This window comes from Platichthys flesus, chromosome 11 (assembly GCF_949316205.1).
Source record: "Platichthys flesus chromosome 11, fPlaFle2.1, whole genome shotgun sequence".
In the NCBI taxonomy this organism is placed as follows: domain Eukaryota; kingdom Metazoa; phylum Chordata; class Actinopteri; order Pleuronectiformes; family Pleuronectidae; genus Platichthys; species Platichthys flesus.
In genome coordinates this window covers 22328072-22352584 of record NC_084955.1, presented here as the reverse complement: position 1 = coordinate 22352584, position 24513 = coordinate 22328072, and the positions used below count along the sequence as shown (strand labels likewise).

The 24513-nt window shown below is 42.9% G+C and overlaps 1 protein-coding gene across 1 annotated transcript in view; it reads left to right on the top strand.

The window, feature by feature from the left end:
* The first annotated feature begins 998 nt into the window (after positions 1 to 998).
* lmna (lamin A) overlaps positions 999 to 24513 on the top strand; it is a 29205-nt gene continuing 5690 nt past the window's right edge. Inside the window, exons 1-5 of the mRNA XM_062398797.1 lie at positions 999 to 1015; positions 5168 to 5293; positions 6993 to 7382; positions 22955 to 23111; positions 23848 to 23973. Coding sequence (XP_062254781.1) covers positions 7039 to 7382; positions 22955 to 23111; positions 23848 to 23973 — 627 coding nt within the window. The 5' untranslated portion in view covers positions 999 to 1015; positions 5168 to 5293; positions 6993 to 7038. The remainder of the gene's footprint in view (positions 1016 to 5167; positions 5294 to 6992; positions 7383 to 22954; positions 23112 to 23847; positions 23974 to 24513) is intronic.

The following is a 24513-nucleotide window of genomic DNA, read 5'->3' as shown; positions in this document are numbered from 1 at the left end:
TCTCAACATCAGTACAACTGATAAACATATCCTACAAACAGATGCGTTTTTATTGACTCTTTGATTGTTTGTAAGAAAGATTACTAAAAAAAATAACTGAGGAATTTCTGCAAAACTTGGATGAAGGATGTGATACGGGACCAGAAAGAACTGATTCAAGTTGGATGTGGATCCAGATCATTTGATGCAGCTTGATTGAATTTAAGGGGACAGTATGTGCTCTACTCAGAGACCTTTTGGTTTTTATTTGGTAATTTTTCTTGTGAAATACTTTTATCTATTTATATAGAGCTTTTAACAAGGCTCAAAGACAAACAGAGAAACCAAATACGAGCAAATAGCCAAATAATATAAAATACACATTCTTATATATGTACATTTGATATGTATATGTGATAAGAATTTAATTAAATACATGGATTTACTTACTTTCACTGTAAAAGTAAAAGTTCAACTAAGGAACTTGGTTGAAGTAAAGATACATTTAACCTAATGTAATGGTGTTAATAAGGAAATATCATATTGTGTATTTTTATTAGAAATTCTTAATTAGAAAAGCAACTATAGCTGTCAGATACATGGAATGGAATAAAAAGTAATAATCTGGCCCCTGAAATACAAATATACAAGTAATTACTTGAGTAAAAATACTTAGTTACATCCCCGCTCTTGTCAGGATGTGTGTTGAGTCTTCAGATCATTTACTCCTGATATATTTGTTATATTTTCTACAAACTTCTCCTTCCTTCACTAACAAGAACCACATTAGGAGGCTGGCCGGTTAATTACGGCCGCCAGGTGGCGCCCGCAGGCTGCACAGTTGTAATTGGCGGAGAGCAGCAGTGCAATCAGGTGCATTGATTCACAGGTGGCTGCTGAGGACAGACACTGGACTTCCTGTCTCCTCGTTTTATTTCAGGAGAAACTGAGACGGCGGCTAGAGACCGAGTCCGAGTGGAGACCCAGGACCAGAGGAGACATGGAGACAAAACTGCAACTTCTCTGGAGACACGAGGTGAGACGAGGATTTAATGAGCAGAATGGCGTCATCTCCTTTACTTCTTACATATGAGACATGGAGGAAGACAGACACACAGACAGACAGACAGACAGACCGAGACGTACAGACGTACAGACAGACAGACAGACGGACAGACAGACCGAGACGTACAGACGTACAGACAGACAGACAGACAGACAGACACAGACGTACAGACGTACAGACAGACAGAAATACAGACAGACAGACACACATAGACACACAGACAGACGGACAGACGGACCGACAGACAGACTGAGACGTACAGACAGACTTACAGACAGACTGACACAGACAGACAGACAGACATACATTGAGACAGACAGATATGCAGACACATGGCATACAGAAATACAGACATACTGAGACGTACAGAAATACAGACAGAGAGACATGCCCACAGAAAGACAGACAGACAGACAGACATACACAGACAGACATGCACACAGACAGACAAGCACACAGACAGACAAGCACACAGACAGACGTGCACACAGACAGACGTGCACACAGACAGACGTGGACACAGACAGACATGCACACAGACAGACATGCACACAGACAGACATGCACACAGACAGACATGCACACAGACAGACATGCACACAGACAGATAAGCACACAGACAGACAGACAGACATGCAGGGTGTTGAAGCAGCAGCTCTTGAACCCTGTGACCCGTGTTCACAGATATGTTTTCATTCAGTGTGTCAGCCAGCGGATGGCGCTTCGCGGCTTCTACTGCATCCTACTTGTGAATGACTCAATATTGTGCGTGTGTATGTCTTTGTGTGTGTGTCAGAGTGTGTATGTGTGAATTTGAACGTTTGTGTGTGTGTGTGTGCAGTCAAACAGAACAGTAAAGGAAAGATAGGGGGCGCCAGAAAAGCGCATAGAGTTGTAGCAACATTTATGAGTAATACAAAATGTTAAGTATAATGTAGACTGAAAACTGCAAAACTGCATATTATCACAGAACAAATAGTAAAAATGCATTTATACAGAGAATAAAACCAGATTAAGTTAAGTAGAACTGAGGGGGAATGATACACACAGATCTTTAGAACATTTGAATTTCATTCATTTCAAAGACCTTGTGAAGTTTGATTTCATTATAATTTGAAAATCGTTGAGCCATTTATAAATTAAGTTTTATGACTGAAGATTAAATTGGTTTAAATGACTTAAAATAACTTAACTTAAAAAGCCTCTTTCAAATCACTTGTTACAAAGTTGACCAAAGCACAGGACAATAAAAACACATGAAGAAAAGTACATGAATGAAATAAAACGAGATAAAGGGTTAGGGTTACAACTTCACTCAGCAAAAGAAAACAGATTTTCTTCAGAGCAGGTTGCGTTTCTCAGTCTTCAGCTGTCCAGTGTTGTAGATTACTGGTTATTTGTGTTACCATAGCCTTTCAGCCAGCTTCAACCAGTCTGACCATTCTCCTCTGAGTTATCTAATCGACACAGAGTTTGTGACCTCAGAGCTTCACTGTGTGCGTTTTACTTTTCTCTGGAGAAGGTTGTGTGGAGAACCCAGTGGAGTCGAAGCGGTGCCTCAGAACTGACCTGAGTGCAGTTAGACACTGAGGTATCATCCCAGCCTCACTCTGTGTCTCTGCTTTACTGACACAGAGAAGATGAGACACTGACAACAAGGTGAGACGGCTGCAGTCTCCAGAGGGAAACAACAAGTTTAAACCCACAGTAGTTAGGGATTGTTCTGGCTTCATCATCCCAGTACAGCCCCCATGCACAGAAATACACAGCTCATCAAACGGATACTTAGCTTCACTCTAAAGAAACAAACTCCAGAAAACCAGAGTCTGTTTCTATGTTTCTGTTTCCAAAGCAGCAGGCGCTTGTGAACTGGATAGAGATACGACAACAGTCTTTTATGAATGATTAATGCAGATATGTGAACAATCGTATCTTGAACAAAAGAGATAAGCCCGACTGTTTTTAGAATCGGAGCTATAAAGCAGATCCGGTCACACGTTGGCGGACGTGACGTGTTTCTGAGGAACTGACGGTCGGTAGTTTGTCACATTAAAGATTAATGCTCCTGTGAATTATTGAATCATACAAACCTGTTATCACTGTGTTATCTGGAAAACAATCTGCATGTGGGACACTGTGTCAAGACAGGAAAGGAAGTGATGTTGAAATAGAGGAGTGACTCCATTTGCTGCGGTGTGAGGTGTGTCGGTCTGTTGTCACCCACTTGTCTAGGAAACACAAAGAAGAGTCTAAAACCACAACTTTAACTCAGCAACTTTTTAACTTGAAAGCAGAAGTTATTTGACTTTCATCATGATAATTATTGCTATGATTTAATAATGAATTCAGCTGAAAGTCGTCTGTCGTTGCTCCTCTCTCCCAGGAGAGAGCTGATGATGGAGAAGTAAAACCTTTAGGTTGCACAACAGCCACGCCCTTTTCCCTGCCAGCCTGGAATGCCGTGAGGGCAAGAAGAGAACAAACTGCTCACCCTCTTTTTTTCCCGGTTCTGGTGTGGTTGCCTTGCATCACAGTCGGTCGTGCCCGTTCCTGTCTTAAGACTTCACGAGTAAATCTGAATAATCTACTGCAACTATCAACGTGCCTCTCGGTGTCTTATTCCTTATTCATTTTTTTAATGGTCAGATTCACATTTCAAGACAATAAGGCCAAACATTTGCAGATAACAACTTCTGATATGTGTGTAGGGGTTTTCTCAGCTTTAACGTAAGTACAACTAGAAACAAATAAGTAATGAAGACATTCGATTTGTTTTTAAAATCCAATATGTGCAGACCATGAGCTCATTACTGATAAATCACCTGCAGATTTGCTCTATAATGTTTATCGACCCCTTCTGCTTTGAGATCTAACTTGCATCTTGTTCTGACGGGATCGTACACACACAACACAACACAACACGAGAAAACTAAAAATTCATAGAAAAGCTCATTGAGGAAACATGCCCCGCCAGCCACGAATTCTTGTGACTTCAGTGTGACTCCTATGGAAACACCACAGGGCCCGAATAGCCTGAAATAGAGAGAGAGAAGGAGGATACTGAGTTGTTAGCAGAGGGACGAGTGACTCAGAAACGCCGCTCTAGAGGCTGACGGCTGGTTTCCACTGGAAGGCCCCAGTGCAGCCAGGATACTCCCTCCAGCCACTGAGCCTGCCTCATGCCCAAAAACAGAGATGCTGTCTTGCCCCCTTGTTTAACCACATGCGCATACACAGTAACACACACTCACACACATGATGGACTAACTGGCATTTCCACGGTGCGGAGATGCATACACACACACACACACACGAACGGACACACATAGAAAACGACTTGTTCCTCTGCATCAGCACTTGATTGGACCTGTGATTCCATTAACTCCACCCCGAGAGAATAAATATAAGACCAGAATCCACTCGGGTTTGAGTGTCGGACCTTTTGGACCTTCAGGATGACTTGTGGGAATTATTCTATCGCTCACTGGGAATATCATGTCAAACATTTGTGGACTTTTTCCTCCTTGGATTCAGCGGACAGGTTATTTTTCTGCCATGGATAACCGAGGAGAAGATGAAGGATCTGTATGTACTTTAGATTTCCTAGATTTCTTTGCAGTGTTGTGTGTCTGAGATGATCTCTGACACCTTCCACAGCAGTGAGGAGTTTCCTTTTTTTCAAAATGGAACAGAAACATGAATTCCTTTCCCGTGTGTTTGCTCTGGAGTCGGCTGTCACATCTGTGTTTCACCCGAGACAGGGGCTAAGGTAAAGACTGCAGTGTAATAGCAGGAGGGTGAGAGTCACACGTTCACACGCTTGCATCCACCTGGGATCTGCTCAGTGTCATCGGCGTGACCCGCGTTTCACTGACAGACCACTTGCACCGAGTCGCTGGGGTCAGTGTGTCTGCGAGTGCGCTGCGAGCGAAATGAGACAGGAAAAGATATGGACAGAGCAGGGAGAGATAAAGCTGAGCAGCTGCTGTTTGCTGACACAAACACACACACACACAGACGCACACAGACTCACACACATAAACAGTCTGTGTATCCTGACTCCTCCTCGTTGCCCCACCCTCCCCTCTCTCTCGTGCTCCCTCCCCTCTCTCCCTCTTCCAGTAGAAGGTGCATGTGCAGTGAGCGACAGCAGAGCAGTTCAGGGCACGAGCCAAAGGAGCACACACCCACCAGCAAGAGAGCAAGACTGCATTATTCAACGGATCCTCTTCTCTACACTCCTCTGGGGTAGGACTCGCCACACACACACACACACTCGCACAAAACTCACACACAATCTCATAGTATCAGACAAACTTCCAGACAGCTCCTGCACACACTCCCTCTCAGCAGCTGCAGTGGAGAGAGGTTCTCAAACAGCAGAGGGAAGGTTCAGGGGGCTTCCACCGAGTTCTGTCTCCCTCTGAGACTTTGTGTTGGTCACTGACAAACAGAGCTACTGCTGTGCAAAGAATGTGCTCATGATGTTGTTGCTTGTTCGACTCGCTCACTCTGCTCCGAGCCAGTTTATTTCCCTTCTGGCAAGAGGCGCTGTGGAATAAGTTTTTCAAAAAAAAAAAGTTTCAGCTTTCGTTAATGCCCGCTGTTCAAGAGCGGCACATCAGACAGCACCTGTTAATGCTTGGGTACATTTCAGGAGTGTAAATGGATGCTTCATTTATTCAAAGTAAGTCCAGAGAGTACTCGTGAGTACACGGGTTCGCTGCTGTGGGCGTGTGCACATGTCGTTTTGCATGCGCGCCTTCCCACCCACATGGGCGTGCGTGTCCTTGTGCGCACTTTTGGTAATGGGCGGTGAGGGGATGGATGGCAAAGTTTGGTGGTTCCACCCACTCGTGAACCAAACTGGAGAAGGCTTTCCTGCTGCTCTCTGGGAAATGGCTGTGAGGTTGTGAGTGGAGGAGCTGCAGAGGAATGGAAAAGCTCTCAGGTCGAACCCTCTCCGTCACAGTGGATAATAACAGTGCTCGTACCTTTTTATTAATATCGCTGAATTCTTCTATGATTGTAGGTTAGAGCTCTGGTGGAATGAAATAACTTTTTACAATGTTGGAGGCATATTAAATTCAAAATGGGTACTTATTTTCATTTAATGCTCTTAATTACAACTATAAAAACAAATCTACACTATTAGAAAATGAGAAATAAAAAGCCCTCTTGTATTCATTTCTCTGTTAGTGCTCATCTAAACAGCCACACAGGGAATCTTTGTCCTTATCAGGGCATCCTGCAGCTTGTGTGTATATTATGAGTCAACACTTTGGTATTATGACTTGTGCAACGCTTCAAGCCTCTTCTTTTTCTTTTTCTTTTTTTTGTGCTTTGCCTCCATTTCTCCCAACAACTATTTTTGAAAAGCAGAGAAAGACGAATGATGTTTGTTTATTTTTCTGTCCCTGGTCCTGGCTTCGTGTTTTCTGAGTAATTATGAAAAGTATTTAATGTTCTCTCGAGTGAGCTGAGGTTGGAGTTGCTGTTTGTAGAAAACATGTTTTCTCAGTAGTGAGCTGCATGAAGTGGCTGAACAACTCCTGCAAGGACTCAGTGGATCCAGGGGCAGTGTAGGTTGTGACAGGAGAAATACCTGTGCATTCTATTTAGAATAATTGTGTTCACATACTTGTGGGCGACCTTTACCAGTCCTGTGTAACTCCATGCACTCCGTCCAGTAGAGACATAAAATCAAGTTTTATAAATGTGCTTCCTGATTTGAAAAAAAGGAACTCTGAGAATATCATTCAGAACTAATGAGCAGACTCATCAGTGAAGGCGTGCGACCCAGACAGGGAGACACTTCCTCATAGAAACTCCATTTAAAGTGTAACTTGTGACTCAGACTGTGGGTTTGTGTGTATCACACCAGGGAAGCCAGGCCTGTACTGATAGTTTTCATCAACTCTGATTCCCTCGCTCTGCTCTTCCACAGCCAGTGACTCACCCCCTCTGCACCTCCTCCTGAGCCATTTATTGCCATGGAAACCCCGAGCCAGAAACGCACAAGCCGCGGTGCCGGCGGAACCCTCTCGCCCGCCCGCATCACCAGGCTGCAGGAGAAGGAGGACCTGTGCAACCTCAACGACCGCCTGGCCGTGTACATCGACAAGGTGCGCTCGCTGGAGTCTGAGAATGCCGGGCTGCGGATGCGCATCACCGAGTCCGAGTCCATGGTCACCCGGGACCTGTCGGGCATGAAGGGCGCCTACGAGACGGAGCTGGCCGACGCCCGCAAGACCCTGGACCAGGTGGCGAAGGAGCGAGCTCGCCTGCAGCTGGAGCTCAGCAAGATCAGGGAGGAGCAAAAGGAGCTGAAAGCCAGGTAGGAGGAGCATGAAGGGACAGTGATGTCACAAACATGGATTCAGCCACACACACAGCTCAGTATGCATCAAGCAGTATTGGATACCCACAATAAAAAATGTAATATTAGTAGTTACTGCTCTTTGAAATACACAAGTTAAGACACAAAGGTCAGATAAAGTCTCATACAGATTTATTGAATGGCCTTAAAGCAGTTAAAGCCAAAGTCTGCTGTCCTTAATGTTGTGCTGCTTCGACGTCTCAGCAGCCTCAGCTCGCCCCAACCCCCGACCTCCAGCGTCACTGGTTCATAAAGTTCCAGAGTCCACAGCATTTCAACATTCTTGTGTGTGTGTGTGATGTCCTGAACCTACTCGTCGTAGTGGTTAAGGCGGAGTCGCAACGTAAACATAAGTCTCTGAACGCTGTAATAACACATATTGTGCTGTTCACACCTGTGTTGACTGAGGCGGTGCAACACTCCTGCAACCTCCAGCAGGAATGCAGTGAGGAGTCAGTGGTTAGAACTGTAGATGACATTCCTGCTGGTTAAAGTTCATATGATTCATTAATTGACAAGTGCAATTATGTCACTTCAGGCCTGCGGGGGTGATAGAACCAACACACCTCCAGATGAATGGACTCCACCTTAACTATGAATGACTGCTCTAATGACAGAATGTCTTTGATTACAGCGTGTGAGGCTGCTGCTTAAAGAAACTGAGGATTTTTCAATTTAAAGACATGGAATAAACTGTTGGGCTCATTATCCCAGTTTTAAGATATGACTCAGTTCTCTGGACATTTCCAAAGTTTTCTTTTTTCTTAGATGAAGGAACGCAGCAGGAGATTGTTCCCGTCAGACGCGTTCACAACAACAGGAAATATGTCACTCTCATATTTTCTGGACCTTTTACCAGGGGGCTTGGAAAAGTTCTGGAAACGTTCCGTAGAGCAGCGACAGCTCCCGCAGTAATTTCCAAGAAGTTAAAAAAAAAAATCTGTTTTATCATCGGCTGTTACTTCAGACACACACGTGAACGTCAGCCTGCAGTAGCTGCAGAGGAATTCATGACCGTCCTGGCAAAGGTTCCCTCGGGTGAGAGAAGTCGTTTTCTCCTCTACTGCGTTCACTTATATTCACAGTTTCCCTTTTAGCAGATTTAAATAGAGGAGAAGCAACAGAATAAAAAAATTAAATACACATTAAACAGTCAGGTTTCAACACAGCATACTTTCATTGTTGAAACAGTGTGTGTCTGTGTTCACTAGCTGCACACATGATGGGTTTTTAGTGCTGTTGTGTTCTTTTCACTAAGATTGACATTGTTGATACAGGACTGTAAACCATGTTGAGTGAATGTACATAGCTCAGTGGGAGTGACTCATGCCTGCCGCACAGATAAATATACACGTGTGATATTAAACTCTGCAGGAAATGTGTCCTTAATGTGGCTCATTTATATTCTGCAGCTGCCTATTAAGCTGTTGACACACGTTGTGTTGTGGTCATCAATCCACGGTTTGTAAATGTGCACACACACTGTGGCTGGGTGAGGATGTTGACTCTGTTGTTTTCCGGATAAAGGCCAGTTTGTGTTGAGAGAAATGTTTTATCACTTATTTATCTTTAATCTCCGTAATCTCCTCCATGTCACTGGGCTCCTTCTGTTTCTCCATCTGCAGGAGCAGAGTAGAGAAAAGCTCCCGCAACAGTTTCCTAGGAAGTAGACTTCATGACGCACGTGTGGTGGAAAGAAAATTGGAAAACCAGCCTGGGCCGGCTTTATCGGTTAGACTTCAGCCGGTGCGTGTTTGGTGTTTGGTTGCCATGGACCTCTGGGAGTCTTGGCTGGAATGACGGGGTGGTGACTCAGAGTTTTTTTTTTTTTCACGGCCTCTGGAATGGGCTGACTGTGGACTGGCCGTAACGGGAAGTGAGGTTTATTAATACACCCTGAAGGGATTCTCTGGGCCGCGCGCTGAGCTTCAGATGGGAACAGGCACAGAGCAGTAAACACAACTTGTGGATTCTCTTTGTTTGACGTCCCCGAGTTTGACGGAACACACAGGAACAGGTGGAGCCCTCGGCTCAGAGCAGTTGGCTGGACACACCTGTTTCGCCCACAGGCACGACACAGTGAATCCTCACAGACCCGTCTTTGTGTGCATAATTATTCCAACAAACACATGCTCTTGCTCCTCAGGCGAACTGTTGGGGCCGTGTCTCCTGACGCCACTGTCTGACTCGTTAATAATTTAAAGAAAAGATATTCCACATAATTTGGCAGAGGGTGGAATGTGGGGTTGTAAAATGACGAGTGAAGCCAGGTATGTGTGTGGAGGAAGTAAAACTGGTTAGAAAGACTGAACACGAGTCCTGGGGCTGCACGATGTTCACGTGCTGCACTTGTTCGGCGCCTGATTCTCGATCTAAACTCCTGTTTTGCTGCTAGATATGAAACGTTAGCCTCTGTAGGAACTGGCTCCTTAGTGTCACTGGCAGGACTTGTTCTTTGAATGCTCCACTCAGACAGAGGAGTGGCCAGACTCTCATCCAACCCACTACAGATTGTTTAGTGAAGTATCAAAACTAGACTCTAACATGCCGACGCCTCAAGATCCATGAACTGTTCCCTGCAGAGAAATATGAAAATGTTGAAAAACCCCTCATCTCACAATTAAGTTAAAGAAAGTTTCCCTCGGCACCGAACTTGAATTGGTTTCTGTCCCTGACCCACATCACATCCTTCCATCAGGTTTCATGGAAATCCGATTTGTTTGCTTGTAAACAAAAATGAAAAGCTAGCTCCACTTCTGTGTGTATGAGATACTCCACTCTGATCTGCTCTCTTGGAGTTTGGCTGATAAGGGTGGGGCCGCTCTCGAGCTGTGCAGAGTAAACAGCTGAGGCCTCTCCCTGATCAAATCTGCTCTGAAAACGTGAAATCGTGGATTTAGCTGAGCTCGCTCTGCCATGCCCGTCCTCTGCACCGGGCGGTTCAGGGCGTGGCACCAGGTAGACGAGGCACTCAGACATTTGCTTTTGTATATATACACAATCAGTCTGTTGGTCCAATGTTTTAAATAAAGAATAGAATAATCGCTGGGCTAGACAAAACGTGGCCGAACTTGTCGAAGTGCAGCTGCAGAGTTAAACTTAATATAATTCAAAGATTTAGTGATGGACCGATGTACTGTACATGCTCATGTGTTGCATTCAAGGACTGTAAAGTCATAACTGGGCCAGGACACTGCTATCAAGGAGCACAGCAGGAAACACTCTTATCACTTTGCACACTCCCATTTCCTTCAGTCGGAATATTATCGTGTACCACTTCACTTCTAGTATTCATGGCAAATGTTAGATATGAGTCTTTCAAAAGACTAAATCACAAAAATGTGCAGGTATACAGTTTTTTTTAATTCATGTAAATTTGCTTTAAAGGATTTTTGTTCTTTGTGAGCTGGAATCTCCTGAGTCATTTGACATTAGAGAAAATTTTGAAATCGTTTTAAAAGACGTCAAACACTAAGCAACACATACAGTTTGATAAACAGAATTTTTAATATTAGTCAAACCCGTATCGCGGAGGAAAAAGGGGAAGTTAAAGACAAAGAGTGTGATGGAGTGGTGGCCGCAGGCATCACATGAAGTGGTTTCATGAGTCATAAGTTTCAGTGAGTAAAGTTCCTATATTTAACCTGCATTTTAAAATGTCTCTAGGTTACAGCAGTGGACATCCCAGCCATCTTTAGATCAAGTTATGTATAAACAGGATAAATCCAAGCTGCTCACGTCAGGTTTGTTGAGATTAAATGTTTGTGTTAAAAGTCTCTTCCTAATATGGGAAAAGGACAAGACTGTGTTCCTCCTCTGATCGAGCAGTTCAGCCTTTTAAGTGGAGGAAGTAGCTTTACTTCCAAAATCTCAGACTGACTCAGCCACAGCGACATTATCATTATAGAGAATAAGAAATAGGTTTGAAGCAATAATCTATGATTCATACTTCGTCTGATCAGATCATAGTCGAGCATCATCCTCCTGACTGATTATCTGAGGTTTGTACAGAACCAGTGACTTTAACAAGCTCTTATTAGCTCAGTGTAATTAGTGGGATGAAGAATGAAGATCGCCATGTAGCTGTGATTCTGTTTGGTTTGTTTAACTGATGGATACAAATATCCACTGCAGTCAGTCGCCTCTGGAGCGCACACATTTATTTTAAACACACTTATTTAAGTCTGATTGCTTCCTTCATAATTTAGAACGTATTACGACATTAGAAAAGAGAGGAGGAAGAATTCTTCCCTTTTACATTTTGAGAATAAAGTTGATATTTTGAGAATCAAGTCAACTTATCAAGTGAGTGAAACTAATGTGAGCTGCAACACGTCGGAGTGTTTGTGTAAACATCGCCATCGTGGCATTTGTCCATCAGCAGCTATTTCCGTTCGCAGCCATCTCGTCCAAACTCGCGTGTTTTGTACCAAACACTTTTCTTCTGGCTCAATCTCCTCAAAGATCTAATTCTGATTATCACACTGCGTTTATCAGCTCAGAGAAAAATAATAAATTTTCTACTAAAACAGATTCTGAAGAACAGGAAGAGGAAGTCAAATATGCTAACCTCCGTGATCGATTTATTCTTAAATGTTTGACCTAAATATTAACTTTATTCTCCTCAGACTTTTACTCTTGAAATGCTAAATTAATAAAAGATAATCTTGTCCTTAAACCTGGCCTCAGCAATCTTCCATGTAAATGTGGAGCATAGTTTGAATTTGGTGAGAGTCAACGAGCTCCATGTATTTTATAGAAGGTTCATATTTCATGGGTTGAAACTGAAGCTCGGCGTCACGGCCCGTGCTGCAGGCAGCAGATCAGCGTCCACAGCTGATGTCATTGTTCCTGTTCAGCTCCTCTCAGGCTGTTGGATCACCTCCTCTGTTCTTCTCGCCTCCTCGGGGGGGAAACCCTGTTCCCCTATGCTGATCTCAGCTTGTATCATGTGGCAGGAGACAATTGTCTGTCACTTTGAGTCGAGCGAGGGGAGAGAAGAGCTGAGGTTGTTTTCCAGCAGTGATGAAACATTAAATAATATTAAAAAATCCAGTCTAGCTTTGTGATAAGATTATTTATAGAATTTTCCGTATAAGATGTTTTTAATTATTCAAATAGTTTCCATGTTGTGAATTGTTTTTTAGAACTGATTATTTATTTATTTATTTATTTTATTTTAATTTAAGTCAACGATAGAGCCAGATCAATATAGTTTTTTGGGGGATGATCAAAATATTAAAGAGTAAAACATTTGATATCTAAAAACTAGAATGGTACACTTCTGCACCAAGGCCCGGCAAGAACTTGAATTAGGAAAATTTACTTTTGCACTTTTTAATTCTGTAAAATGTAAAGTCTGCAAACCCTGACACCAGTATGTCTGTGTAGGATTGTTTGATGGACTGATCTCATCACAGCAGCAGTAGAGTAACTGTAGAGTCTTTATCTAAATGCTTCGACCCTTTCTGCTCAGACCTCATCTGGTCGATGCCTGTTGAGAGTGTGGCTGAAGGGTCCGGTGACTTTTTGTTCTCCTCAGCTTTGAACAGAAATCTCAACGATGGAAAACAGATGTTGCCTGTAAATGTGCTGGATGGAGCCGTGTGTTCTGGATTCAGTGGCGAACGAAATAATGAGAGAGAGCTGATGTTGGACTTCAGCAGAGCTCGGTACCAAGCAGGGGTTTTGGCGGGAGGTTGTAGTGTTTGTGTGTGTACGTGTGTGTGTTAGTTGGAGTGGAGTTTATAGAGTTACATTTTCCATGGAGCCTTGAGCAGCAGCCAAACCCTTGATGAACGAGCTAAATCACTTTAAGATGGTGGCTCTCTCTCTCTCTCCTAACTCTTCATGCTCACTCACCCTTTCTCTACTCCCCTCCCCTTTCTTTGGAAGTGGGTATCGTGGGCGCTCTGCAACTTTAACCATCCCTTCACATTCGGTTCATCCCAAAACGATTGTTCTGTTTCCAGAGCTCATTTACTCTGGAATACATCTGAGCTGAATGGGATGTTTGTCTCAGTTCTACTATAACATCAAAACAGAGCAATAAGGAACCACTTTATATTCTCGGTCCGTGACATCTCCTGTTTTTTTCTGTTAATGTTTGAGGAAATGGGATTCAACATTTGTACATCTTGATGTGATTCCAGTTCCAGTGCTGTGCTCTTTTCTTGGCTATATGATAAAAACACTGCAGATGATCATTAGCATAATTTTAACTTTGTACCTCCATGTTTGTCAGATCCTGGAACACTTTAAATTTTCTTAAACTTTTTAGGGATTTTTTTTGGACATTTTCATCAATTTCCCAGATAAAAATTCATGGATCTGGATTTAAAACATCACGCACATTTAGGGGTCATATATCTAAAGAGTGTGTGCAGTTTTCTGCAGATCCAAGTCCAGATCTGGCAGATTTAAATGAGGCTGACAGTTTGTTTCTGAATGAGATTACTCACTGGATGGATTACCACAAAAAACCTGCTGCAAAGGATGTGGTATGGCTCAGGGGTTGGATCCAGGATTTGTTTCCCCTCTTTCTATAACAATATGAGATACAGGGCATTTCTAAAAAAAGAGTAAAAAAGAGTTCATGTATCTCGATGACACAAATCAGGCAAATTAAAAAAAGCTGGTTTTGAACTCTACCCTTCTTCATAAAACGTATTTTTTACACACTGCCACTTTCCTGTTTTTGAAATGCATTTGAAACACACACCTGAGTACATGTAGTTTATATTTCCGCATACACACTTTTCCCGCACACTGGCTTTCACGCTTCTGGCCCAGCAAGAATTTGGAAAAATACTTTGCATGTTTTTTGTTTGTTTAACGAGTTGCCGGGTGGGTGTGGTCTGCTTGCCACAGGGAACAGTGCGAGACAAAGACAGGAAAGCTCGGGAAAGACGATGCAGCGCCGCTTTCAGTGTTTCACTGCTCAGGCGGCACCGTGCTCGATGTCCAGATGCAGAAAATAACTCCTGCTCTGGCCCTGTGGTGTTTTCCACCTCTCGTCAGATCGGCTGCACACTCACCACTGAGCTCCCCCTGTGTTTCCTGTCTGGTTTTCAAATGCCAGTCCATTTCTTTCTGGCCTCGCGTGAGAGCGCTCGATGCTGAGGCGCGTCCCACAACCACAATTTGGTTATTCTCCAGGCAGCAAATCCCTTTTTTATTCCCCTGAGGGCTGCATCAGGCAACAAATGTCGACCAGAAGTCTTCACATCCTCAAAAAAGCCAGAAAGATTTTTCTGTAGCTCAAATCTAACTTTAGCAGACGTTTTGCAGAGTATTTTATTTGAGCTCTGCTGGAAACAACAGCTTGTGTCTGTGTTTGTTGTTAAATGGACGTTAGTGAAGGTGGAGAAACATCAGGGAGTATTCTTATTAATACAAATGTCAATTAAACCTTCTGATAAGAAAATTGTGAGAAATGTGGATTTATAATTCACATTCAAATATGAGGCTTTGAGCAGAGCAACACTTGTTACTGGCAGAGCGATATGTTCCTGTGCAGTCGAAGTGTCGAGACGCTGCAGTTGAACCAGTTATAAAATGATGCAAAGCTGAATTCAGAAGATAAGTAGAAATACTTTTTAAAATACTTATTACACTTGGTCACAATTGGTCACAGGAGAAAACCTAAGAAACGGAAATGGGAAGATGTGGGCTGAAGAAGTTTGTCAGTTGTTACCTGGATTGGTCACTAACATTGTTTAACTTGCTGATTACAGGTTTATTTAACGACACTGTAAAAAATGGAAAAGTGAAAAGACAAAGTGTCCGTTTATCTTTGCAGATAATCAGATTTAGTTCCAGTGAGAAGTATCTCAACCAGCATCTGACTCACCCCCTGATGAATCATCAACTAATCATGCAGGGAGGAACAAGGGGTGTTTCATACACACACACAGACACACACTTACAAGCGGGAGGGGCACCATGCTTCTTTCTCTACCTCCGCCTGACACTGTTTGAGGAACAGTTTTATCTTCTGAAGTTTTTGTAAGGCTTGAATGGGACAAAGAGAGAGGACATCTAATTCTTTTCAGTCAACACAGTTTGTTTTGGTGACAGCTTAAACAAAACCATGAGCAGAGGAACACTGGCCATCCTCTCTCTCTCTCTCTCTCTCTTTCTCTCTCTCTCTCTCTCTCTCTCTCTCTGTCTCTCTGCCGCTCTCTCTCTCCGGCTCGCACGCCCCCTTTGGGGCCGTCTCATCAGCTCATCAGCGCCGCTCGACATTTGCTCTGCTTTGAAACTGGAAACACTGAGAACTCTGTTCCCATCTGCCACATGTGGATGAGCATGGGTGGCCTCTGGCAAAGGCTGTGCTGTTGTCGATTTCTGATGATTTTGCACACACACACACAAACACACAGACATACACACACACACAGACACATCCTTGAAGTGTTCTTCATTCCAGTGGAGACACAGGCAAGGTTCATGTGCCAGCCTGTTCTGTTTACTTTGCTGCATATCTTTGTCGGAGTTGCAAAACACATTTTGAAAATCAGAGTTGGAGTGAAGTAGCAGGCCTCATGGAGTTTTACAATACACACATCGTACATCCATACATCGTCTGAAGGCCCAACAGTTCACCTTTAACCCTTTAGAGCTGCACTAACTCTTATAGAATTAACTTAATAAAAGTTGTTATCACTTACAAGGCTTTAAATGAATAACAGAGCCTTCAACTGTATCAGAGTCCAGGTCAAAGACTCAAGTTGACGGAGCCTTTGCAGTTCTGGCTCCTCGACTTCGTAACAGCCCTCCACAGATTATTAGATCAGATCAGATTGTTAGACTCTGTTGCTGCTTTTAAATCCCATTGATACCTTTTTGTAAGCTTTAAATGTTGAGTATGTTTTGACCTTGGAAAGCACCTTCTGCTTATTTGCTTGAAAAGTGCTCTTTGAATTAAATTATCATTATTATATAGAAATCAGGTCCTCAAATATGACATTTTTCAAGAAAGTAATTAATACAATTCCTGACTCTGCAACCAAATTGAATGAGTTTATTCATTAGCCCCAACTAAAAAACAAAGCATGAACAGGGATGAAAACATGGATGTAAATTATCGCAATTAAACTTAAAAATCGTTTTAGAGTCCTCTTTTATCATTATTGTTTTTAAATTGTATTTAATTTTATTTGCACACTTGTTACATAAAAAATCAACAGTTGTCCACCGATACTGGTCTGATATGAAAATGTATTTCACATTGAGCGTTTAGCTCGTTTCGGCCACTAGACAAAAAATATTAACTGTCTCTCACATCTCAATTTACTTTTCTTAAAAACATAGAAAAATAAAAGAGCTCTTACAGTAACTGATAATTAGATGATTGACATGTTTTACTTTGATTTCCCTTTCTACACAGTGTCGTACTGTACTCCTCGGTCCAGCTCTGGTTCCCTGTTTGTTTACTCAAACCCTATTATTCCTCTGAGTCACCGTTTCCCTGCAGTGTTTCCACATAAAGCTGCTTTGTGAACGTTTAAACTGAACATCGTGGAAATGGAAGGATGGAAATTATTATATGGCTATAATCAGGAAAAAGGGAACATTTAAAATGATCCATATGGAATTTGGCTGAAACACCTTTTTTTCCACTCCTCAGTGAGTCATTGGGGAACCCCCCCCCCCCACATGTGCCCACATATGCTTGCCAGATTGTGGTTGTGGGTGTGTATTTATTTAACATACCATATGGATCATGGAACACTTGTACTTCATGTCAGAGGAACTCTTTGTGTAGAAGTACAGGAAACATAGCAACTCACTTCAGAGAGTCTGTGTTTTTTTTTAAACACGCTGGCAGGGAAACCCTCAGTGTCCCGGGTGGGACGGTTGTCTCGGTCTTTTTCTCCACAACTCGAGCAGATGTGCAGATTGTTGACCCCCCCCCCCCCCCCCAGTGCTGCAGGGGAGCTGCTCGGTTGTAAACAGCACCAGACTGCAGCTGTAATGGGCAGCTCCCAGTTGCACCGGTCCCCCCACAGCCTCTGCCATAAATAGGAACAAGCTGGTGAACTTTCAGTGAGAATGAGGCTTGTTTGTGGATCAGCTCAGTTCGTTCAAATTACATGAAAATATCGACGTTTTACCTGTAGACGTTCAAATGAAATTTAAATTTAAATGAACGGCAAACTCTTGAAAATGTCCAATTTTCTGTCCCTCTTTCTGAAGACGGGTTTAGATAAATAAGATATCATGTTGACAGTCTGTGAATAATTTAGTCACTGTAGCTGGAGAGGTAATGAGGACTTGTCGTATTTTCCCTTGGGAGAAATAACACGATCAAGTGAAGCCAATAATTTGGCCTCGCATTATTAGGAGCCATGGAGTGAGAGGAGCACAGACTGTTAGATCTGAGCATGTTGACCCTCAGAAGCTAGAAAGGGATTTGTAAAGAAGCAAAAGAAGGGTGGACACATCTGGCAGCTCTAAAACATTTCTGCACACACTTTTAACATCTGGAATTATCGATGCTATTAAATCTTAAAGGAGACATCTGATGCTTTTTTTCAGTTTCTCTTTCCTCTAGTGTCTTTATTGTGAATGTAAAAGATCTGTTAACAGGTCCAGAGTCTGCAGCAACGTTAGCTCCTCTCTCACCCAAAGAGAATCCCGCTCCTGTAGATCCTGACCCACCTTGTCACTCACACCATGACCTACATTTGCATATTATTGCACCACTAGCTGCAAGTCTGACCCCCCCCCCCCCCCCGCACACACACACACACACACAACAAAGCCAGGTAGGGTGAGAGGCCGACATTTACTACAAGCTCTGGAAGAGGTTGACCAATCACAACAGTTTGGACCAACTGACCAATCAGAGCAGACTGGGCTTCACCAGGAGTAGGGGGGGCTTAAAGAGACAGGAGCGTAAACCAAGTATTTCTGACAGAGGCTGAAAAGAGGAGCAGCAGCGATAGAGGAGAGTGATGTGTTTTATGAAGATTAGTAAACTTTGTCAAGTGACACCTCAATTAAAATCATGAACCTGAATATGAGTAAAAATAGAGAACTGTTATCCAAGATTCTTCTTCTTACTTTCATTTAAACGTCAGTCTGCTCTTAAATAATTCAACTTGTTTTGCCGAATGATGATTTTGTTTTGGTTCCAGTGTAAAGCCCAGTGTCGTATAGTTCAGAATCTCCTCCATGCGAGTAGAGAAAGAAACAACCCCACCTCTACATCTTGAAATATTTTTCTAAATGCTCCACAGAGAAATCGCTCCGTCTTTTTTATTCCACTGCGTCCACGGTGCGGTGGAAATGGCGTCCTAGCAGGTCTGATGACAAGGCCCGGGTTGCTGTGGCAACGGCATAGCAAAACAGGCGGTGGGGGGGGAGACTGACGAGTGGGCTCTTTTCTCTCTTTCGCTCCTCGAGGCGGGGTTCGCGTCTCGTTACTGGGCTGGACAAAGATAGCTGTGAGTCATCCTTGAGGCTGGGAGCCAAGCCAACACATTCCTCCGCCTCCTCCTCCTCCTCACATTTCTCGTCTCCATTATTCTCCCTCTTTCTCTTCACCTTTTTGTCTCTTTCTTTTTGCATTTCCATCTCATCCCCCCCCCCTACTAGATGGCCCTCCTCTTCCCCATGTCCAATAGCTCCCATTTTCCCTTTGTGCTTTGAAAGTCGTCACTTTATTTTGCTCTGTAAGTGGTTAGAGCCTCGTTACAGCTCTGATACTGTAGCTGGTGGAATGATTTAACTTTTCCAGTTTTTTTATTCATGTGTTTTTTGAGAGCAGACATTTACATTTAGAAAGAAAGAAGTGTGGTTTACAGTCAAATAAAAATAAAAAATCTTTCTAAGATAGCACATTTTCCCTCTTTCTGTGCAGTGCCTCCATTTTGGCTCAAATGTTCCTCATAAGTTTGCATTTGAAGCTGCTGCTTCGTTTCCCTTGCAACAGATTTCCCTTATCTCCCTCATTTCCCAGTATCACATTCGCTCTCATGCAGACTGTGTATTATTTATATGAGAAGTGTAATTCTTGAATAATAACTGAAGTGACTCCACATGTGTCCTGAGCCCAGACTGAGACACTTTGATGCTTCGGTGGAACAAAGTGTAAACAAAGTGTCGGAGGATATTTACGCTGGAGCGCTGTAATTATACGAGTCCAACTGGATTATATAAACGGGTACTCCCAAGCAAATGGCTGCAAAAAACACACACACACACACACACACACACACACCCTGCATTTGATTATGTAAATCATATATGGGAACACAGACATACAGTCGTGCTGTATTTGCTGGCGTACAGATTTTTATAGCACATCAAATTGATGTGAGACAAGCAGGCAGACGCACTCTGTACACAAATGCACTTAACCTACACGGTGGTACACACACATTTGGCAGTCGACACACATGCGCCAGTACAACCCACACACACAAAGAGAGGGAGGGAGAGGATTTTTTTCTAGTGTTCTTTTGAGCCAAGAACCAGGAACAGCATCCTGGAGCTGCCAGGAGCAAATAAAACATGTTGAAGAACAGAACCTACCAGTCGTTCATATCCGATAACTGAAGTAGTTATTAATAATATATGATGTTTTTGCATTTGACTGTTTGTTCTGTTTGTGATACAACCTTAGTATATCTATGGTTTAACTCATTAGTGTGTTGTTGCTCTGTGGCATCTTGTTGTCAGGTGTTCTCTCTACATTTGTGTATGAAGAGGAAACCGACTCGCAGCGTAGTGAATCAAACCCCGTTGTGACCTTTAAGTCGCTCCTGGGGTCGATCCACCGTGTCCATTAGTGCTAATCAACGTCACTGCAGTCACCGACACACACTCTGCACGCGCTCATCAGTCTGCACAACTGACAAAGCTGTGTAGTTTCAAGTGAGGTTTATCTCCAGCTTTAAACTAAAGTGAAAAGGTGTGTGTGTGTAGACTATATCCCTAATTGCTTCACACTGTACAACCCGGTTTAATAGAACAGAAAACGGCGTCTCTCTTTGTCTCGTTCTCACTCAACAAACCTCTTCGAGCACTTTTGGGCTTTTTTTTATTTGAGTCCAAAACGTGTTAACGAGCAGGGCTGTGGTTTAATGTTCCACTATAACAACAACATTCTTTCCATCACACCTACAGAGCTGCACACGCCTCGAGGAACCGGGAGTTAAGAGTCAGTAAAAGTTTGTTTCTACAGCGGTAGCTCTGCCTCATTTTACCCTGGTTACTAATCGGCCTGTCTGGTGATCTGCCGCCTCCAAACAGATTGACAGATTGATGAACATGTTCATGTGCAAGGAGCCGTGTTACTGTAGGCTGTCTTCTTTGTAGCTCCAAGAATTCAGGGAATGTTTGTAGGTGTGTGTCTGTCAGTGTGTGTGTATTTTCTCATGTCGTGGGGACACAAATATGTTGCTGTCACATAATGGGACCTACCTTTCCTACGTCCCTATTACTGTAAATCGTTAATTTTAAGAGTTAGATGAGGGTTAGGGTCCAGTGGTTATTGTTAGGGTTAGGCTGTCCACAATGAATGAAAGTCAATGGAATATGATGATAAGCATAGCTGTGCTAACCTGTGTGTGTATATGAGTCTGTTCCTGACACATTCTTTCTGCATATCACTATAATCTCAACTCGACTGGGTCGTAAAGACTCACATTCCTGTCTGTCTTTATGATCTGATATTTTTTAAATGACGGCTCTGTGATAAACTGAGCTTCTCTCTTCTTGTGTGTTCACAGTCACTTAGAGCTACTTGTCAAGCAAAGAAAAATGAGGGCAGAAAATCTGCCCTTGAGCAAGACTTTTACAATCAGCTGCTAAATGGCAGAGGAGTGTGTTAAGGCCTGAGCTATGAATGAGGTTTATTTATACAAATTGGTGCAATGCTGCAACAATATGAATGCACGGACATCTGGTCCAGCATCTGGTCATTTAGATCCAATTATGGGCTCTGGAATAAGTAACTGTTGCATTTCACAGAATATATAGATGCAGGTTTCTTAGATAACCCAGTATAATCCTACAGTCCTGCTGTAGTATAGATACTATATATAAAAAGAAGGTAGACTGAATATTAGAAGCACCTCTCAGTAAATCACAATTCAAGTCATCATCACCACAAACTACAGCCTCCAAAATTACCATAAAGTTGAATCAGTAGCTCTGTAGAATAGAACCTGAGCTTTATGACTTTCATTAAGGTTGAGTTTATTATTTTTAGTGAGGTATTCATGTCTAGTTGTATTCTTTGTGTCCAATTGCATTTATAATACTTGTGTAATTTGGACCCACTCAAACTTTCTTTCTTTCTTTTCCTATTTCTTTCCCCTTGAATTTCCACGCTGACGCTCTCAAAGCTTGATTTCACATCTGCAAAGCATCAGCGCTATGTTGGCTCTCGATTTGATTATATTTCTTCTGGTCATTAAAGTCTCCTTCTTGTTTCTCATTGAGCCACTTTATCTCTCTCTCTTAAGAATAAGGACATTTACAGGGAGTTTGTCGTTCGTTCCTCCCGCTCGTCCAGACTCTGGCTGTTCTCACACCCGGCTGCCGGTGACCAGGGGAGTGTGAGGTCTGTGGAAGCAGCCTGGAAGCCATCTCCTCCAGCAGATGGCCGTTATTAGTGACAATGAAGTCTAGCCTCAGGGCCAAATAGAATAACAGGGAGCCCATTTCCTCCTTGGCTGTGCGTGAAGAATATTACTAACAACCTCTCTCTCTACCCTTCTCTCTCCTCCTCTTCTGCTGTGAGTGTGTTATTTTTCCATGGCTGCCTCCAGGTTTTTTTTTTTACTTCTACCCAGCACTCTCAATTGTTTCCTGTGGAGAAGTTGGAGGAGAGGAGGGGCAAATGTGCACAAGCACATGCGCAACAAACGTGAATTCTGTTAATTCAACACAGGATCCCTTGAGATGGAGCCACATAGGCTCCTTTTCATTGCCGAATGCTCATAACAGTGCACTGATGTGTTGGTCTGAGGTCAGCTCACATCAACAGTGGACAACTGCTGCTCTCACTGGACTGTACAACAGGCAGCTTGTGTCATTCGCTCAGCTCAGTGACTCAGCGCTCAGGTTTCAGCAACATGTTCTCATTAAGTACGAGCTGATCACATGACCCAAAGTACCAAAGAACCTTTAACTGTGTGTGGAGAATAGAGCAGGTTATATAAACCTTGTGCAGAAAAGGAAACTTCCACCTAGCAGACAAACAAAGACACAAAAGAAAACTTAACCTCCTAAGGTAACGTTTGAGTTTGTGAAACCACCTGATAAATCACAAAGCTCCAAACTGGCCCAGTCGTCACGAGTCAGAAAAGGAAATGGTTCATTAGATTATGTTGATGAGAACTTTCCTTTCCTGAAAAACAAAGACATGCTCCTCTGCCAGAAGAGGAAGAGAGGCCACGATTATAACTCCCCAGCAGGGATTAGACAGAAATAAACATCAGAAGGCGATAATGAAACATCAAAGCCTCAAAGAAGCAGAAAACTAACGTCCCCATTGTCTTGTGTCTTCACAGGAACAGTAAGAAGGAGTCGGAGCTGGAGGCGGCTCTGGCCAGACTGAGGGACCTGGAGGCCTTGTTCAACTCTAAAGATGCTTCACTCAACACCGCTCTGGGGGAGAAGCGGAACCTGGAGGCCGAGGTGAAGGACCTCAAGGCCCAGCTGGCAAAGGTAAAAACAGTCCTGTTTGTTCATATTGTTGTGACTCGACTCTCGAGGTAATTCAGGTCAAAACCATTTGGCTGTATATAAAGATGGACAACATGGCTGCTGCCCCAAAGTGAAGCCAAATTGGTTTTGATCGCCACCTGGTGGCTGGCTGCAGTATCAGCCAGGTCATAAGCCCTGCCTCCTCCATGTTAGTGGATGGGACGTGGTCCAGACTTAAACGTCAAAGTCCATATCACATTGTTTCTAGTGAAACGTTGAATCGAAAAATGAATTTAGTTTTATCACCTTTGACATTTTACATTATTTCCATCTCTATTTATACAAAATTAAATTGATTGTGTGAGAGTGAAACAATTTAAATTTGCCATTTGTTAGAAAAAACAATCTTAGTTTGAGGACATCCCCACAGGGACATGTGAGGTGATGATTTCCTGCTGTGGACACTTTCTCTGCCTCCTATTCCATTTAGTATGAAGCTTGTAGGCAGTTGATTATGAATGAGGACATTGTGGACATGAGTTTAAATCCTCTGTTTGTTTTATCAATGAACTGCACTACAGGACTCATGCAAATAGAGTTGTGGCCTTCCTCCACCTACTGGAGACACGTAGGAACTGCAGGTTTTGCGTTGGAAAAACACAGTTCATGACTCGATCACTGCTGCACAGATTTCACCTTGGGCTGCGTTGGTTTTTGGAACATGTCTCTCATCTCTCCTTCCTCTCCTCCCTCCCAGTTGGATGGAAACTTGGCCGATGCCAAGAGGCAACTGCAGGACGAGATGCTGAGGAGAGTGGACGCCGAGAACCGCCTGCAGACCCTGAAGGAGGAGATGGAGTTCCAGAAGAACATCTACAGCGAGGTTCCTACTCTTCACCTCCACCCTTCTATTCTTACTCCACCGTCTCAGTCATCTGTCCTACTTTCCATCTTCCACAGGATATTGATTCGCTTCCAACCACCTACTTGTTTTGCTTTACCCCTTCAGATTTGTGTCGGCAGACCCAATTTCTCTGCTTATCACCTCCACTTCACTGCATATTAGCTGTATTTTAACATTGATTGATTATTTATTAAAGCCTCGGAAAACACATTGAGGAATAAGACCTTCATTTACAATGGTGCCGAGGGTACAATGAAGATTTAATATATAAATAAAATATGCATATATATATATATGTGTGTGTATATATATATATATATATTAGTTGAATTAACCAAAGTATTTAATGGAATCGTCAAAAAAAAGAAATTTTCCCTTGTATTACTGTATATATATATATAATTGTTACAATCACTGCAGGAGAAGAACATAAATATTATATGATTATTAATGATTTGTGGTCATGTCCCAGTCGCACTGGCAACATATGTGTGTTTTGTTTTGTTTTGTTTTCCAAAT